The sequence below is a fragment of the Cherax quadricarinatus genome, chromosome 78, assembly GCF_038502225.1.
Source record: "Cherax quadricarinatus isolate ZL_2023a chromosome 78, ASM3850222v1, whole genome shotgun sequence".
NCBI lineage: Eukaryota > Metazoa > Arthropoda > Malacostraca > Decapoda > Parastacidae > Cherax > Cherax quadricarinatus.
This window is the reverse complement of record NC_091369.1, coordinates 3,018,750-3,038,839: the sequence shown is the minus strand read 5'-3', so window position 1 is coordinate 3,038,839 and position 20,090 is coordinate 3,018,750. Positions and strand designations below refer to the sequence as shown.

Here is a 20,090-nt window from a genome sequence, read left to right as displayed (position 1 = left end):
ACGCTCACGCATGCCTGCTGGAAGTCCAAGCCCCTCGCACACAAAACCTCCTTTACCCCCTCCCTCCAACCTTTCCTAGGCCGACCCCTACCCTGCCTTCCTTCCACTACAGACTGATACACTCTTGAAGTCACTGTTTCGCTCCATTCTCTCTACATGTCCGAACCACCTCAACAACCCTTCCTCAACCCTCTGGACAACAGTTTTGGTAATCCCACACCTCCTCCTAACTTCCAAACTACGAATTCTCTGCATTATATTCACACCACACATTGCCCTCAGACATGACATCTCCACTGCCTCAAGCCTTCTCCTCGCTGCAACATTCATCACCCATGCTTCACACCCATATAAGAGCGTTGGTAAAACTATACTCTCATACATTCCCCTCTTTGCCTCCAAGGACAAAGTTCTTTGTCTCCACAGACTCCTAAGTGCACCACTCACCCTTTTCCCCTCATCAATTCTATAATTCACCTCATCTTTCATAGACCCATCCGCTGACACGTCCACTACCAAATATCTGAATACATTCACCTCCTCCATACTCTCTCCCTCCAATCTGATATCCAATCTTTCATCACTTAATCTTTTTGTTATCCTCATAACCTTACTCTTTCCTGTATTCACTTTTAATTTTCTTCTTTTGCACACCCTACCAAATTCATCCACCAATCTCTGCAACTTCTCTTCAGAATCTCCCAAGAGCACAGTGTCATCAGCAAAGAGCAACTGTGACAACTCCCACTTAGTGTGATTCTTTATCTTTTAACTCCACGCCTCTTGCCAAGACCCTCGCATTTACTTCTCTTACAACCCCATCTATAAATATATTAAACAGCTATGGTGACATCACACATCCTTGTCTAAGGCCTACTTTTACTGGGAAAGAATTTCCCTCTTTCCTACATACTCTAACTTGAGCCTCACTATCCTCGTAAAAACTCTTCACTGCTTTCAGTAACCTACCTCCTACACCATACACCTGCAACATCTGCCACATTGCCCCCCTATCCACCCTGTCATACGCCTTTTCCAAATCCATAAATGCCACAAAGACCTCTTTACCTTTATCTAAATACTGTTCACTTATATGTTTCACTGTAAACACCTGGTCCACACACCCCTTACCTTTCCTAAAGCCTCCTTGTTCATCTGCTATCCTATTCTCCGTCTTACTCTTAATTCTTTCAATAATAACTCTACCATACACTTTACCAGGTATACTCAACAGACTTATCCCCCTATAATTTTTGCACTCTCTTTTGTCCCCTTTGCCTTTATACAAAGGAACTATGCATGCTCTCTGCCAATCCCTAGGTACCTTACCCTCTAACATACATTTATTAAATAATTGCACCAACCACTCCAAAACTATATCCCCACCTGCTTTTAACATTTCTATCTTTATCCTATCAATCCCGGCTGCCTTACCCCTTTTCATTTTACCTACTGCCTCACGAACTTCCCCCACACTCACAACTGGCTCTTCCTCACTCCTACAAGATGTTATTCCTCCTTGCCATATACACGAAATCACAGCTTCCCTATCTTCATCAACATTTAACAATTCCTCAAAATATTCCCTCCATCTTCCCAATACCTCTAACTCTCCATTTAATAACTCTCCTCTCCTATTTTTAACTGACAAATCCATTTGTTCTCTAGGCTTCCTTAACTTGTTAATCTCGCTCCAAAACTTTTTCTTATTTTCAACAAAATTTGTTGATAACATCTCACCCACTCTCTCATTTGCTCTCTTTTTACATTGCTTCACCACTCTCTTAACCTCTCTTTTTCTCCATATACTCTTCCCTCCTTGCATCACTTCTACTTTGTAAAAACTTCTCATATGCTAACTTTTTCTCCCTTACTACTCTCTTTACATCATCATTTCACCAATCGCTCCTCTTCCCTCCCGCACCCACTTTCCTGTAACCACAAACTTCTGCTGAACACGCTAACACTACATTTTTAAACCTACCCCATACCTCTTCGACCCCATTTCCTATGCTCTCATTAGCCCATCTATCCTCCAATAGCTGTTTATATCTTACCCTAACTGCCTCCTCTTTTAGTTTATAAACCTTCACCTCTCTCTTCCCTGATGTTTCTATTCTCCTTGTATCCCATCTACCTTTTACTCTCAGTGTAGCTACAACTAGAAAGTGATCTGATATATCTGTGGCCCCTCTATAAACATGTACATCCTGAAGTCTACTCAACAGTCTTTTATCTACCAATACATAATCCAACAAACTACTGTCATTTCTCCCTACATCATATCTTGTATACTTATTTATCCTCTTTTTCTTAAAATATGTATTACCTATAACTAAATCCCTTTCTATACAAAGTTCAATCAAAGGGCTCCCATTATCATTTACACCTGGCACCCCAAACTTACCTACCACACCCTCTCTAAAAGTTTCTCCTACTTTAGCATTCAGATCCCCTACCACAATTACTCTCTCACTTGGTTCAAAGGCTCCTATACATTCACTTAACATCTCCCAAAATCTCTCTCTCTCTCTCTCTCTCTCTCTCTCTACATTCCTCTCTTCTCCAGGTGCATACACGCTTATTATGACCCACTTTTCGCATCCAACCTTTACTTTAATCCACATAATTCTTGAATTTACACATTCATATTCTCTTTTTTCCTTCCATAACTGATCCTTCAACATTACTGCTACCCCTTCCTTTGCTCTAACTCTCTCAGATACTTCAAATTTAATCCCATTTATTTCCCCCCACTGAAACTCCCCTACCCCCTTCAGCTTTGTTTCACTTAGGGCCAGGACATCCAACTTCTTTTCATTCATAACATCAGCAATCGTCTGTTTCTTGTCATCCGCACTACATCCACGCACATTCAAGCATCCCAGTTTTATAAAGTTTTTCTTCTCTTTTTTAGTAAATGTCTACAGGAGAAGGGGTTACTAGCCCATTGCTCCCGGCATTTTAGTCGCCTCATACGACACGCATGGCTTACGGAGGAAAGATTCTTTTCCACTTCCCCATGGACAATTTATCATATTTTTTTAAATGTGTGCATCATGATTAAATGCAAAACCTGAGCATGTGGGCATAATTTTATGTAGTTAATAACTTGCAGATAAATGTTCAAATGTTTTTGTGCTCCTTGCTACTTGCATTAGTGGAGCATATAATGCTAGCCTTGACTATACATCTCATTGTTTCTTAACTATTTCCAAATTTTTGCTACCTGTTGTCTTGGGGTGTAGGAAGAGTAAACTATCTCTGCCAGCTTTTTTCATGGATAGTCACAATTCTTGGGTTATCTGAAAAGGGGGCATTTATGTGTTCATCTCGGCTATTTTCTACCAAGGTAGAATATGGTTAAATATTGTGTAGGTGATATATTAGTTGTCCTAAGTGTTCATATTAGAATTTTTGATGTGGTTTATTGCAGTGCTAAACCTTGCAAGTACTTCAAGCAAGGGGAGGGACAGTGTCCATTTGGCAATAAGTGTTTCTACCTTCACGCTCTCCCTGATGGCACTAAGAAGGATGTTGGTCCTCCGAGACGTCGCCATCGATTCACAGCAGATGGAGAATTACAGTTGTATCTTGATGTAAGTAGTAAAAGATACTTAAGATGTAAATAAGTAGTTGCATCTGCATTCGACCCCTCTCCACACAACCTCATTTTATGCATATTACATCTTGAACTCTCACCCTGATCCTTTCTACACCTAAGTCTGTTACAGAAATACATTTTCCCCACACTTCTCTCCTACCCCATTCCCCAGATGCATGGAGTCAGCCCTTTTCCTACAAACTTCCACATTCCCCAAGACACTGAATCTGTTTACACTTCCTTTACCATCCAGTGATGTACCTATTCTTCTATCCCAACCTCCTCCCATTTCATCCCTCCCATCACATGGTCTCCAGCTTCTTTGACCAGTCAGACAATTGAGGCCATATCAGCATATCTAGAAGATATAGGTAAAGAAACCTTGACTAAGCTAACTTTAAACAAAAAAGCCCCACAGAATAATCATTATAAGCTAACTATATTACACAGCTCTTGACTTAGACAATTTCCTTCTTACCTGTGAGCACTTCTTAACCCTCTACACTTGCAACCACTTCCACCATTTTTCTAATGACACTCGAGCTACCACACAGAATTTAATCTAACAGCACTGGAGGAGAGAAAGGTCAGGGAAGACTAAATATGACATATACTCGGAGGAATTAATAAGGTAAATAGATGGGCTGTTTGAGATGCAGGATATGGATACTCGAGGGGCATAGCTGGAGGCTAGACACAAGTCACTGGGATGTCAGAAGTATTTTTTCAGTCACTGGGTTGTTGAGAAGTGGATTGACTTTTAAGTGGTGGAGGCTGACCCCATACATAGTTTTAAGACCAGGTACAATAGGTCCTGCAAGACTAGGTGTCTTTCACCAACACTCAGCAGCTTGCCACTGTCTCCACCAGTCTCTCGACCCTTATCTTGACAAGGCCTAAAGCAAAAACAACTTATGTGCAGTGATAGCCCAGCTCTAATTTCCAGTGATAGCCGATGTCACTACACCGCATCATGCATCTACTTGAATAAGTGGTGCACAATCTGCTCTTTATATGTATCTCTCCTGTACATCCCAATTTGTACTGCATCTGGTTTGCAAAACTTATCATTCTTACCTACGGTGCACTTTTTATTAGGCAATTTTAAATCAACATCTGGACACTAATGACTCTAGATTCCCAGAGGGAGTAGGGTATGTGACTGTTCTTGTAGTTTGGAAGTTAGGAGGAGGTGCGGGATTACCAAAACTGTTGTCCAGAGGGCTGAGGAAGGGTTGTTGAGGTGGTTCGGACATGTAGAGAGAATGGAGCGAAACAGAATGACTTCAAGAGTGTATCAGTCTGTAGTGGAAGGAAGGCGGGGTAGGGGTCGGCCTAGGAAAGGTTGGAGGGAGGGGGTAAAGGAGGTTTTGTGTGCGAGGGGCTTGGACTTCCAGCAGGCATGCGTGAGCGTGTTTGATAGGAGTGAATGGAGACAAATGGTTTTTAACCCTTTCAGGGTTCGTCCCATTGATCAACGGCTTTACGTTGAGTGTCCAAACCGTAGATCAACGCCAAAATTCTAGCGCCGTCAAATTTAGCGCGAAAACTCTCATAGGCCTACATGTGAGAGAACGGGTCTGCGTGGTGGGTGTGCGTCCATAAACAAAAAATCTAGGCGCCCACATAGCATTGTGGGAACGCCGGCTCAGTTACCCTTGTTCACCATGCCTCGTCGCAAGTCAGCTCTCACTCCCTGGAAAATTGGGACTCTCCTCTTCCTATCTGATAGTTCTGACACTGATGGAAGTGGAAATGAAGACGAATTCTACGGCTTTGATCAGTTAGTGACCCAAAAGAATGACCAGGATATCGATAATAGTGCAGAAAACCCTGACGATCCTCAACCTTCTACCTCTGGTGTGGGCACTCGTGACTCAGTCGGTTGTTCCTCATCGCAAGAGAAAACTAATATTTTCGCGTGGCCAGGCCTCTGACTTCAGTAATGATGATGATAGTGACGTGGACTGCGATTTTATTGCGCTCGACGATCAATCGAGTAGTGATAGTGAGGAATCATATTCACCAGTGAAGCGTCGGTATGTTCGCCGCCGCATGCACTCAGGTAGTGTACCCTATGCTGTGCCCAGGGGACGGAGTACATCCCGGAGTACATCCCGTGGCCCAACACCAGTTTTAGGTAGTGATAGTGAGGATGATGTGGCTACACTTAGCATGGATAGACCACAGGCATCAGTGGATGGTGTTAGTGGTGATGGTAGTGGCACCGCCATGCGTGACTCACGAGGCCACACTGGGACCCACGCTGCTGACTCGTCAGTTCAAGGACAAAGCGGAACGCCAGCCACCAGCCCACCACAACCACCCGCACAACCAGCCTATGATGTCCAGTATCCACCAGCAAACCGTATGTGGGATTGGCAGCAAAATCCCAAATTTGTTCCCAAGCCTCACCACTTTGATGATTCTCAAAGTGGAATTCTACCTACTTGTCCTCTTGGAACCACGGCCAATGAACTGGAATTCTTTGAATTATTCTTTGACAAGCCATTGATGGAAATTATTGTCAGGGAAAGTAATAAGTATTTTGAGTACACCATGGCAAATACGATCTTATCACCACAGTCAAGACTACACAGGTGGAAAGAGATGACTGTTGCAGAAATGTATTTGCTTTTTGCAACAATAATGCTTATGCCTCACGTCTATAAGCATAATATAAAAGCATACTGGTCCACAGATTGGCTAATTTCTACCCCGGTCTTCAGTGAAATCATACCAGTGAACAGGTTTATCTTACTCTTACGTATGTTGCACTTCTCTGACAAAACCAGGCCTGACAGAAGTGACAGGTTATACAAGATTAGAAATGTTTTCATGTATCTCAAACAAAAGTTCAGCATATACTTTTATCCATTCAAGAATCTTGTAATTGACAAGTCTTTGATTTTGTTCAAAGGTAGACTGTCATTCAAGCAGTATATACCGAGCAAGAGGAAACGCTTTGGTATAAAACTGTTTGTACTCTGTGATTGTGACAGTGGCCTGGTGTTGGATATTGTTGTATACACGGGTAGTAAAACATTGAAAGATACCAAGATGTTATTGGGTATCTCAGGTGACGTAGTGAGAAACATGATGGCACCTTATCTTGGTAAGGGGCATACATTATATACCGATAACTGGTACACAAGCCCATTACTCAGTGATTTCATGCGAGTGAACAAGACAGATGTGTGTGGCACAGTGCGTTCTAATCGTAAACATATTCCCAGGCTCAACGCAGGTGCTCGTGGTGATGACGTGCAGGTGTTTACTGCCAATGACATCATGGCATTACGGTGGCATGACAAACGAGATGTCACATTGTTGACAACCATTCACCGTAATGAAATGCAAGACAGTGGCAAAGTTGATCGAGTGACTAATGAACGTATTCGAAAACCAGTGTCAGTGATTGATTATACACAAAACATGCGCTTGGTTGACAAGTGTGACATGCAGATTGGTTTTGTTGACTGTGTTCGTAAGAGTTACAAGTGGTACATGAAACTTTTCTTCCATCTCATGGACACTTCAATGCTCAATGCATATAATATGTACCAAATAAAGACTGGCAACAGACCACCGTATGGTGAATTTTGTTTGTCTGTTGTCAGACAACTCATAATGAAGTACCAGGTAACAACACCTGCTATACAACATGGTCCTCGAATTCCTCAGGATATACCCAAGCGTTTGAGGAGAGAAGGTGATCATTTCATAATACAGCTTCCTTCAACTAAGAAGAAATTTGCTCAGAAGAGATGCATTGTCTGTGCACAAACAAAACGACGGCAACAAAGACGCAAAGACACTCGGTTTGTGTGAGGAATGTAAGGTGCCTCTGTGCATGGTGCCTTGTTTCAAGGAGTTCCACAAGCTCCAGCAGTTTTAAAACCATGTCCAGTGATTGTAAATATGTAAATATATGACAGAACATTAGTATTATACAATATTTGTGCATGTTTATTGTAATAAACAACAGTGGTAAACAATAATATGATAATAACTTTAGTGTGGTTATTGTGTTCAATACAGTGAGTTTATATATGTACATTATATACAGTATTGGTCTCTCAGGCCCCAAATGTTAGTGGAATAGAAAAAAATTGGAAAAGAAAAGAAAAAAAAGCAACTAAAACCACAAAATAATGTAATGCGCGTATGTGGAATTCGTCGATGTTGCCGCCACCACATCATTTTTGACAAACTTCTTGGCACTGTATCTCGGTAAGTACTGATCAGATTTTTTTTTGTCTTATTACCTTCACAAAAATATGCTCTTTAATTCTGTAAGAAAAAAATAATTTTTTTTTTTTTTTTTTTTTTTTTTTTTTTTTTTTTTTTTTTTTTTTTTTCAAAATTTCTTGGACACTGGAGCACCACTTCAGATTTTGGCCTTGGACCCTGAAAGGGTTAATACTTGATGTACTGTTGGAGTGTGAGCAAAGTAACATTTATGAAGGGGTTCAGGGAAACCGGCAGGCCGGACTTGAGTCCTGGAGATGGGAAGTACAGTGCCTGCACTCTGAAGGAGGGGTGTTAATGTTGCAGTTTAAAAACTGTAGTGTAAAGCACCCTTCTGGCAAGACAGTGATGGAGTGAATGATGGTGAAAGTTTTTCTTTTTTTGGGCCACCCTGCCTTGGTGGGAATCGGCCAGTGTGATAATAAAAAATAAAAAAAAATATTAACTAGGGGTGTGCCAAAGTATTGGTGGGTATCAACAAATTTTGACGATATCAGTACTAGCCCAAGACTGAGAACAGTACAGGTATTGATGTGTATTGGCTAGTTTTGATGGTATGTATTGGTATCTGTCGGTTTTGGCTAATGTTGATGGCATCATCGGCTTCAAATAGAGTATTGGTATTAGTATTGGAAAAAAAAATTTTGGTATTGTTCTATCTCTATTACTAACTTGAAAACATTTTTGAATCCTACAAGTTTATTTTGCACATTATTTTTTTTGCACACACCCACCACTGCAGTGCTGTATGATCTGTGAAGGTTTAGCTCTTACTTTTGATATATCATCCTCCTCCTTTCTATAAAGGTAAATAGGTACTTAACACCAATACAGTTGCTATTTCGAGGATATAACAAATATCAAGCATATCAGATATTCTTTATTGGTGATTCTGTAAGCCTTTTCATAAATTTGGGTGGGCTATGTTAAACCATGAGAGTGTTAGATTTATTCACATACTGTACTCTAGCCATATTTCTGTCATCCTAGCTTAATTTCATGAATATGCCTTTAAATTAATTAAAAATTTTATTACCAGAATATGGTGCTATGGGATTTTATTGAAGAGCGAGAACATCGTCTGGAGTTGCTTCGAGGCTCAATTCAAACTTTGCTGTTGGAACTGGAACTGGAAGATTTGGCTGACGAGTTCTACTTTGCCGATGATTCTGTCTCGGAAACTTCCGACTTATAGGTTTTGGATTTTTATGTGTGTTTAATTACAAAAAAAAAAAAAAAACAAGACTAGGAAGCTTATTCTCTCAAAAACTGAAATGCCAATTTTATAATTAAAATTCATATGTAGGTTGAATGTAATTGCTTCTGAAATACATTGAATTATTTGAAAGTACTACACCCATGATTTGGTAGTGTTTGACCTGCAAATTTCATAAGGTAAATGTTAAAAAATGGCAAAGAAATATTGGAATTACATGTTTTTCTTTTTCAGAAGCAGTTAATCTATTATACGTATCAATATAGCTGTATCTAAAGTGTTCAAAACTTTAATTGGATTTTCATAAGCATTTGTTCTATAGGGTTAATATACCTGCATCTGAAATTTTAAAAGTTCAAGAATCAAGTAGTCTTATACAAAGAGGTAGGCTTCTGTTGTTGAATAACAGAGCTATTATTATATTGGCCCTATACTTATCAAAAGTTGTAGCAATTTTTTTTTTTTTTTTTCCCAGTAAATCCAATGTGTGTTGTGCACCATGACACAGCCACCCAAGTGTGTTAGTTACAATGTTGCTCACAGGTCTGTGACTTAGATTTCAGAGCATAAAATCTGTTAAGGAAATGGTTACTGCATTTTATTTGAAACAATTGTTTATTTAAAACTTTCAACTACCCATTTTTAAGGTGTGTTGCTTCCTTGATTCAGAGTTAACCTCAACTCTTAAAGATCTAGTTTATATTAGGTTGATATTTATTATAATACTGTATCAATGCAAAATTAAAATCTCTTATATTGTACAAAATTCAAGATTTAAAGTAGTGAATTAAAAAAAAAAAAAGGCTCATTCAAACTACCAGTGTTTGTTTTGCACCAAATTTTATTAATTGAAGAATCTCCTATCAAAAATAAATAGCCTGTGGAAACTTGCATAGCTTGTGAAAGTACTATAACAGAAGAGTTTACCTATTCAATGGGCTATACAACACTAAACCTTATTTGGAATAACTGCAAGTGCTTTTACAAGATTTTCCTTATCTAAGGTTTTTATATAATCAGACCTGACTGTGAGTATGCATTTTGACTCTGATATAAAATGATTAAATGGAAAACATTATCAAATGTCAGTTTGCCTTTAGTAAACATTTAGACCCTGGATGCTTCTTTAAGGGTTTCCAGAAGTGAACTGAGTAAAAGGTGTTCTTTGCATGCTGAATTTCCTCGGAGGTACCCAGGGTTTCTTCAAATGATTTTTAATTGGCTTTTGCAGTAATTGTCCGGTCCAGTCTGTAGATATAACTAAGGAGAACTAAACTTTTGCATAGTCCTTTCATAAGAATGAGAACCGTTCACTGATAATCACATTACTGAAAAAGTATCACAAGCTTTAAATGGTTACAATGATCAGGTATATGCTGTAGGAATAAGGCTGATCTACCCTCTAATATTTCAGTCATGAATGAGGTTTTGTGTTTAGATTTAACTGTTCCTGGTAATTTTTCTTACAAGTTTTTGTTCCAAGTCTATATTATGAAAAAATATTCTCTACTGATATTAATTGCCTTTTGTTTGTAAAAACTCAGCCATTTATTTGCAAAATTTAAAACTTTTTTCAGGGAGCATTTTAAGTTATATGCCATTATTATATTGTCACATGGTACTTATTGAAAATGTTAATTGTATGTGATACTTTGAGAAACTGCTATAATTACTTCATGATTTTTAACATAGAAACCAACTGTATCAGGTAAAAACCTGTTTGATGCTGACAACTGTCATCTACACCAATAACATTTTCAACATGGTGAAGATATTTCAAGCAGTCATATTATTTTTCACCTAGAGTTAATCAATCTGGTATTTCATAAATGCAGTAATGTTGGGTAAACATAGATATGTAGCTAACTGCCTTACTCACAAAACTTTATCTTAATGTAGGGACCACTTTTTTTGGGCACAAATTGGTTAGTATTCTTGAAAATGACTAATTGATTTTTTATTTTATTTTTGAAGATTTTTGTTAAACTTTAAATCAGATGCCTGCATAAAAATTAGAAACCACATTTGTTTATACACAAAATTGCTTCATATCAAGTATGAATTTTGTGAAGTGTGGTGCACTGAGGAGTCTGTGGAGACAAAGAACTTTGTCCATGGAAGCAAAGAGGGGAATGTATGAGAGCATAGTTATACCTACGCTCATATATGGGTGCGAAGCATGGGTGGTGAATGTTGCAACAAGGAGAAGGCTGGAGGAAGTGGAGATGTTGTGTCTGAGGGCAATGTGTGGTGTGAATATAATGCAGAGAATTCGTAGTTTGGAAATTAGGAGATGTGGGATTACCAAAACTTATCCAGAGGGCTGAGGAGGGGTTGTTGAGGTGGTTTGGACATGTAGAGGATGAAGCAAAATAGAATGACTTTGAGAGTGCATAAATCTGTAGTGGAGGGAAGGCGGGGTAGAGGTCGGTCTAAGAAAGGTTGGAGTGAGGGGGTGAAGGAGGCTTTTTGTGTGAGGGGCTTGGACTTCCAGCAAGCATGTGTGTGTGTGTTAGATAGGAGCAAATGGAGACAAATGGTTTTTAGAACTTGACATGCTGTTGGAGTGTGAGCAAGGTAACATTTGTGAAGGGATTCAGGGAAACCAGCAGGCCGGACTTGAGTCCTGGAGATAGGAAGTACAGTGCCTGCACTCTGAAGGAGGGGTGTTAATGATGCAGTTTTATAACTGTAGTGCAAGTGCACATCTGGCAAGACAGTGATGGAGTGAATGATGGTGAAAGTTTTTCTTTTTCAGGCCACATTACTTTGGTGGGAAATGGCCGATGTGTTAATAAATATAAATAATATAAAAGTAAATTTGTTTGCTACAGCATGTATAAATCATACTGCTATATGAACAGTAAAAGAAGCAAAATTTGGTAGACATATTTTATCAAATGCATTAAGGCAAATCATAGGTTAAAGAATTGTACAGATTTTAAAACTAATTCCATATAAGATTCATTTGCAATGTGATTAGGGTTGCCTTTAAGAAATAATTAGATGATGAAGGTAAAATGCATCTCAGCTTCAGGTTGCTGCTTGAAAAATCGCACTATTGATGCTAATATTCTTTCTAAAGCAATTTACGTTACTGATGCAAATTTCTTGACATTCTTGGTAAATCTTAAATGAAGATATTGTGGCATTTTCTCCTGTGTGTAAAGGATTATTCTTTGCACAGTTTTTAGTTGTAAGTTTAATCATTCACTGAAAGAAATAGTTGTCTTAATCAGTGTTAGGATTCATGTCAACTTCCCCTCAAGGGAGGTTCCTTGATGCTGGTGAGGGGCTCCTGCTCTAAGAAACTGGACTTTGTCCTTCCCTTCTTGGATCAAACCTGATTTTCTCCTCTTTCGCAGGCGCTATGTGACCCCCCTACAGGTTTAGCGTCCCCCCCCCCCCACATATAATAATTCCTGTCAGCTGTAGTCAGTTTCTAACATGTATATTTATTTGTAACCATTCCATATCTAGTTATGTTAGTCCATACAAAGCAGTTATTTAAGCTTCTTGCTTGTTGAGAGCATTTTCAAATATAATGTCTGGCATGTAGCAAATGGTTGTGCTATATGCTTTAGCATACATTATAGAATTTAGGTATGGAAACCAAGTGCCCACACAGATTAGAGATAACCATTTATTGCTATCAAGTTGTATGGAGGGAATCCATTTATAATCAATATGTTCTTTAGCAAAAATGTTGTTACTGGTTATTGCCTGCCTCTGGGAATTTTTTACTTTTGTCCCTAACATTGTGTATGTTGATTCAGTAATGTGTAGAGATTTTGGGAGACAGACATTCGTAGAGATTTTGGGAGACACATCCGTAGAGATTTTTGGGCAGCAGTCATCCGTAGAGATTTTTGGGCAGCAGACATCCGCAGAGATTTTTGGGAGGCAGACATCTGTAGAGATTTTAGGAGGCAGACATCCGACATCCGTAGAGATTTTGGGAGATGTTCATAAGAAATATTTTTGTTCATGTTTCACAGGTGCCAGACTGTGAACATACCCGGTATTAATATATATATATATTACTAAATTTTTCTGTTAATCCATCCAATTTTGTACAAAATTATTTAGTACAAGGTTGTAAACTAGGTTGCTTTGTTTGGGCTTGTATAATTTTATACCAAAAATATGCAGTCATTTAGATTTATTACATATTGCAGCTGGTTTTAATGAGAAATAACTTATATTGTGTATTTATTTTTTCAGTATATTGTGTTTTTGCTTTGTATGATTGACCATGTAAATAACGTGCAAAAGAAAGATTCCATCGGTAGGCATTACTGGAAACAATTACTGGCGTAATAAGAACACTAATATATCATATTGCTCACCCAGAGAGAGAGAGAATGGTTACTCATCAGGATGTGAAGGCCTTGAGTAATCTACTTTGGTAAAAGATCATATTTTGCTAGTAAGATTGATATCACTAAGAAACTGCAGAAATAAACATCGAGTCCAATGTTCAGGTCACAGTAGGACCGTACACAACTAGAAGATTACAAATGGCACATTCTGGTTCATTGAGCTATATCCAGTTATGGTTGCTTTAGTTACTAGTTTTGAAGCTACTTTTAAGATGGGGTGTTAGCTGCTTAGTCATAGGAATTTATTCAGACTGGTAAATATAAACAAGAAAAGTATCAGTACCATGGTTGTAACAGTTCACTGCTAAAGTAATTGAGAGAGGGAAGTTTGGATGACATGGCTTTAGTTTTCAGATAATGTATTTAGTCGAGACTTGAAGTGACCGCGGGTTCAAACCCCACCTGTGGTATGGTTTGTTTGCAATCGTGTCATTACGATTTTGTGAGTCATCTAAAAGTTTCCCCCCTTAAATGTGAATTAGTTGTGAATGGTAATCATATATGAGCACTGTAGTCAATAGACAGCAGTTTGTGTAAGAAAAACTTAATTATGTTTATACTGAAGCCTAGACTCCTGTAATTCATTTAAATACTTATTTGGGGAAGAACTAGAAAAGACTTAAATGCTTATTCATATTTGCCACAACAGTAGCTTCATGAAATTGTTCTGATTTGTATAAATCCTGTATGGCCACCATGCCATCACTTGCAGCTCACGTAATTTTGTCTTTATATTATGGCATTAAGAAATTCATGTAACTTTAATTTTTTGTGGTGGTAGCTTTGTTGGTGAAAGAATTACTATAGAAGTGTCATTTTTCCACTTAAGGTACAAAATTTTGATGTAAAACAGGGCACAATGACTATTATATTTTAAGTCAAACATTGGATATTTTTGTAGTAGGAAGATCACTGTTCAAAATCATGGATTTCTGCACATTTTATCCTAATACCTATATGTAAAATTTCCTATAACTTGCATCAAGCTAATATAGTACTTCAGTCTTGGGCCAGATGTTAGAGGGGTAATGCACAACTGTAAGGAGGCAAGTTTTATAGTTTGAACTGATAAATATGTTCAGTATAAAATGGCAAGATTAGTTTTTTATTGCAAACCTTTGAATTATTTGTACAAGCATCCATGATGAATATTAACAAACTTGTTTCATTTCAGCAATTGAATGCATTCATATATGTACATATTCATGCATACATGTACAGTATATACACATTACTGCATGCATCTGTGCACATTAAGCATGAAAGTACTTGCTCATGCAAGGATATGGATACAAACTACAAAAAAATTGGTTGTGTGAACTAATTTGTATAATTTTTTAAAATAATTTTGAGTCAAGTACTCTTAGTTCTTATCTATTGTATATATTTTTTTTTACAGGAAAGTTGGAAATATGTAGGTAAGTATGTTTTCACTAGGGCTGAGAGGCCAGCAGCAGTGGCAGTGGAAATTTCTTTCCTGTATGACTTTTAAGGTACCTGGTGAGCATCAGTCATGCAAAAAACATTTTATCCAATTCAGAATTTCTATACCGTACTCATATTTATTGTAAATTCACTTTTAATGTTATATTCTGTGTATGGGTGATAGCATAGTTAATTTGTAAATTTTATTAACATAGATCTGTTATAGCATCAATACCTTATTTTTTTTTTTTTTTTTTTCTCCTCCTGGCCTGGTCACAGACCGGGCCGCGGGGGCGTTGACCCCCGGAACTCTCTCCAGGTAAATTCCAGGTAAACTCCTCCTCCTCCTCCTCCATTGAGTTGGGAACTTTTTACTATCTTCAAAATTTTGTGATTTAAGCAGTTTGATGGCAAAGATGGCTGCCACTAATGGTTTTAAAACATGATCATCATTGTGCATGTGTGGTTTCAAAGTTTGCTCAAATATATTTGAACAGTCATTTTCACTTGATCAGAAGCAGTAAAATATGTAGTACCTTGTATATACCTCTGATGGAGATATATTGCAAAGTATTTTAGAATGGGATGTGTGCACCATAATCAGATGAGGTATTAATGTTCTTTATTTTATTTGGAAGATCAGAATGACAGATGTGGTACAGTAGATCATTTATTATTTAGCATTCGATTATTCTGCATTCAATATTGTCTGGATGTCTTACTTGATTCAGCTTTTAAATATACACTGCTAAGGAGGAATATGGTAAAAGTACCCTAAAAAACTGCGATAATCTAGTGTTTCTGAAAAACTAGGGAACTGTTCCTCAGGGAGGTACTTAATTTATGATCTGTAGTACCTACTATAAAAATGATCAAATTTAAGAGATTCTTGTTTAGATATATCGGTTGCTGTTATAATTTAAGCCATACAAATTTATTAAAGAATGTACGTTCTCTTGCACATTATTTATGCCCTTTAAGTCGGGTATACTCTATAGTGACTTCGTGGGCATTGATGGCAAGTAAATTGAGGCATGTGTGGCTTTAATTTTTCAGTTATTCAGTGACTACTAAAACATTTAAGATCTAAATTTTATGTAATGAATTAAGTAGATCTTCCCCTTCTTAATTTAGTTTGTTCCTTGAAGGATGGAAGTAGGAGCCTCTTTTATCTGGCAAGTCAGGGATTCAAGACAGTTTTTCAAATCTTTGCATAGACTGTGATGTCATCATATATACCCCAATTGTTAATGCTGTTGGGAACACTGAGTAATGATAAACAAAAGTACTGTACATTTATAATTGCATTGATGCAATGAAATTTTTCTTTTGCTTCATTGTCACTAAAGTTGTCTTTCGGCTGAGTGGGATAGTGCTGTGCCTGTTTCACTTCAGTCAGTGTCAAGCATTAAACTTCTGCATTATTGGTATGAGTGGCTAACAAAACTAATTCCACAACATTGACAAATGGCTGTTGATAACATACTGTATATTATATTCAATGGTACATTTCTTTTTAATTTTTTAAAATAATTTTACTTATCATTTTATCCCTCGTGTTGTTTCCCTTACATGTGCACACCTGTGTATTTAGGACAATTTCTGTTGTTTGGAATGCCTGTATTTGACCCACATTTCTTTAGCCCTTCCCTCATCCTCTTTTTTTAAGCAATTCTGAATTCCTTTATTGTAGTGATAGAGCTAACATGATGTAGAGATTTGTGTTGGTGTTTTTTCTTAAAGAACCTAGCAAGTCATCAAAAAGTCATGAAATTTCAGTACTCTTGGACTTCTGCAGTATGGAAAAGTTGTACTGTATTTCCTATATGATAATATAAAATTTGACTGGTACAACAGTGGATTCTTTTAGGTACAGGATTAGATTCTGTCCATTTGTATCATTTAAAAATAATTTGAATTTGAAAGGAATTATGTACTGTAGTTAAGATCAGTCAGTGGCAGTGTTTGTTGGACAGATTATATTAAAATGATGTAATAATATGAATGCGTATTTTGTGCTGTGAACTTGGAGACTTGTGTTCAGTGTTTGATCTGCACCTTTTACCAAAATGTGCACAAAAACTACTAATGTTACAATTTATACTACCTAATAAATATATAGTGCACTTTTGCACAGTATCTGAGGATCTTGCATGAACTGAAATGTACTGTATCGATATATTGGCACATGAAATTTTTTTATTAGGAATGTTCTCTTATTGTTAGGTAAATAGACACATGAAGCATAACGAGACGTGTGTCCATTTACGTTATTATTTGTATTAACAGTACTGCCAATAATTACACATTCTTTGTGCTGCTTCATGATAGCTCTCTTAAGTTTCTCAGGAATTTGTTTGTCAGGATATCAGTTACTTTGTTTCACATTTGTACTGACTGGTAAGATATGTCTTAAAATACATTAGCTATTGCCACTTAACCAATGTACGTTCCCTCTTGATAGCAGTACAAACTCTGTTTTATCGTTTTATTGGATTTTAACTGTGCAGTTGTCTTTTAGGTGGCAAAGTTGACGTCATTATGGCTAAAGATGTTTTGAAATTGTAATACATTTAAAACATTCATTAGTGATGATTCCATAAGATATGTGAATGAAAAAGTTGCTAGCTTTAATACTGAAAACAAGTGTTCGTGTAAAATTTAGTAAAGCTGTGTTTTCGTATTTATTTTTCTGGACTGAAACATCGTAAGTAATAAATATTAAACATTTTAAAAGAAAGAGGTAATTGCAACTCTGCCTAAGTAATGTCTAACTATAAACTGCCTAATTACTGTAAATATTAAAGTAATCTTATTACTTTCTTAGTGTACAGAATTGGATAACCCTCCAAATATGATTATTTATAAAATGATTTTTATTATCCTTTTTATTCTCCAGTACATTCACAGTGAAAAAATTGATATCAGTTCTTTGGCTGAATGTATACTGCAATCACTTTTTTTTTTTCCCACATCCATATATGTATATTGATGAATTACACACACACATGCAACACTTGGGTATCTTAATTCCTCAATAAAGATACCCAAGTGTTGCACATGTCTAATTCGTCAACTTGTTAGTTCTCTGAGCCATTTATCTACATTCCATATACATGTTAGATAAGACATATGCAACACTTAGGTATCTTTATTTAAAGATACCTAACTGTTGCATATGTCTTATCTAACAACCTGTCAGTATTTTATACCATTTTGATATTCATTCCATATACATTCTATTGGACTGTCCTATTTACCAGCGAGCATGCAGAATTACCTCCGACGTCACCGCTCTAACACCCTTACTCCTTGTAGGTTTAGCATTTTGTTTTGATTATATGAATAACACCTTTACTTTATCTTCCCTCCTGGCTGATGGCCCCACCTTAGAGACAGACTCCTTTGATTTTTTAACAGCAACAGTTTTATTACACAATCTTTGATTGTACTTCCTTTGGCACTCTCCACACCCTTTACTAGCTCTACCTCCGTTATACTCTCCACCCTTGCTAGTTTCAGATCAAGCATATTACACAACACGTACACTTTACCCTGTAGTGCTGTATGACCCTGGTGGGTTTAGTGCTTAGTTTTGATTATAATAAACACTGGCATACCTCTCCCCCTACAGGATCTTTTTGAGGGAGGTTCCACCTGATGCTGGTCTGGGGCTGTTGATCCAGGGCTCTGACCTCCCCTTCCTTGGATTGAACCTCATTACCTCCTATTCCTTCATGTGTTGTATGATCCCTATGGGTTTAGCAATCCCCCATTAATAATACTTTGACCCTTACATGCTGGGAAGTACACAAAATTTCCCTTCAGACAACAGAACCAACAGATTATCTTAGATCATAGGTTTAGTGCTTTCTTTGATTATAATAATCTTAGATCATATGAGCAAGGAATCACCAATGTGTCTTGGAGAATACCCTTGTAGGTTTAGCTTGCTGATGGACCTTCCTCTAACCCAGACTCTCATTGACTTTGACAGCAACCGAGTTAATGCACAAACTCTGATGATGCCTCTATCCGTAACCTATTACTCATCCATCTCCCTTTTGCCACCTGATGCCCTCGCTTCCTTCCTGCCCTGCAGCACTGTATAGTCCTTGTGGCTTAGCACTTCTTTTTGATAATAATAATGATGCCTCTAGCACTCCTCACAGCTCTTTGTACCTCAATCTCCCCTCGAGGAAGGTTCCTTGATGCTGGTGAGGGGCTCTTGATCTAGGGAATTGGATCTGTTCTCCGGTTCCCTGAATACCTTCCACATTCCCCTGCAGGCGCTGTATAATCCTATGAGTTTAGCGCTTCCCCTTTATTATTATAAATAATCTACCTTAATCTCTTGCTACCCTCTACCCCTGCATTGTCCCGTTGTACTTCATGACCTAATAATCATCCCTCTCCCTCTTGCTACCCAATACCACTACGTACTTCCCTACCCTGCTGCGCTGTATGGCCCTTTATAGGTTTAGCGCTTCTTTTTTATTATAATTGTAGGTTTAGCATGTGGTTTTGATTATAGTAATCGTGGAGGAATGCTCGACATCACTCTCCCCTCAAGGAAGGTTCCTTGATGCTGGTATCCCTGGTCATGTTGACGTACAGGGCAATGAACAGGCAAACACTGCTGCGCAGTCAGCAGTACATGACCTACCAATTTCATATAGAGGTGTTCCATTTCCGGACTATTTTGCTGTAATAGCTACCCACCTTCACACCCGTTGGCAACAACGTTGGTATGCTCTGCTCACTAACAAACTTTGTTCTATTAAACCAAGTAAAGGTTACTGGCCGTCTTCTTGTCGCCAGTGTCGAGGTTGGGAGACTACTCTCCCGCCTTCGCATTGGCCATACTCGTCTTACTCGTGGATATCTCGTGGAGAGGCGCCCTGCTCCTCTCTGTGAGAATTGTCAGGTTCCATTATCGGTCAGCCACATTCTGTTACTGCCCACATTATCAACGAGCACGCAGAATTTACTTCCAACGTCGTCTTCGCTCCTCTGCTCTCTCTCTACCTTCCCTTCTTGCTGATGGACCCTCCTTTCATCCGGACACACTCATTGACTTTTTGACAACAATTGACTTACTCCACAAACTCTGATTATACCTTCAGCCCTTTCTACCTCAATCTCTTGCTACCCTCTACCCCTGCACTATCCCCTGCCTTGCTATTTTCTGTAACCTACTAATCATCCCTCC

The 20,090-nt window shown here is 38.0% G+C and overlaps 1 protein-coding gene across 2 annotated transcripts in view; it reads left to right on the top strand.

Annotated features, from left to right (window-relative positions):
- Positions 1-17,751, top strand: part of LOC128701649 (E3 ubiquitin-protein ligase makorin-2) — a 32,403-nt gene extending 14,652 nt beyond the window's left edge. For both annotated transcript variants that reach the window (XM_070101566.1, XM_070101565.1), the window contains exons 8-9: positions 3,437-3,599; positions 8,895-17,751. In XM_070101566.1, coding sequence (XP_069957667.1) covers positions 3,437-3,599; positions 8,895-9,050 — 319 coding nt within the window. In that variant the 3' untranslated portion in view covers positions 9,051-17,751. The remainder of the gene's footprint in view (positions 1-3,436; positions 3,600-8,894) is intronic.
- Positions 17,752-20,090: the final 2,339 nt, after the last annotated feature.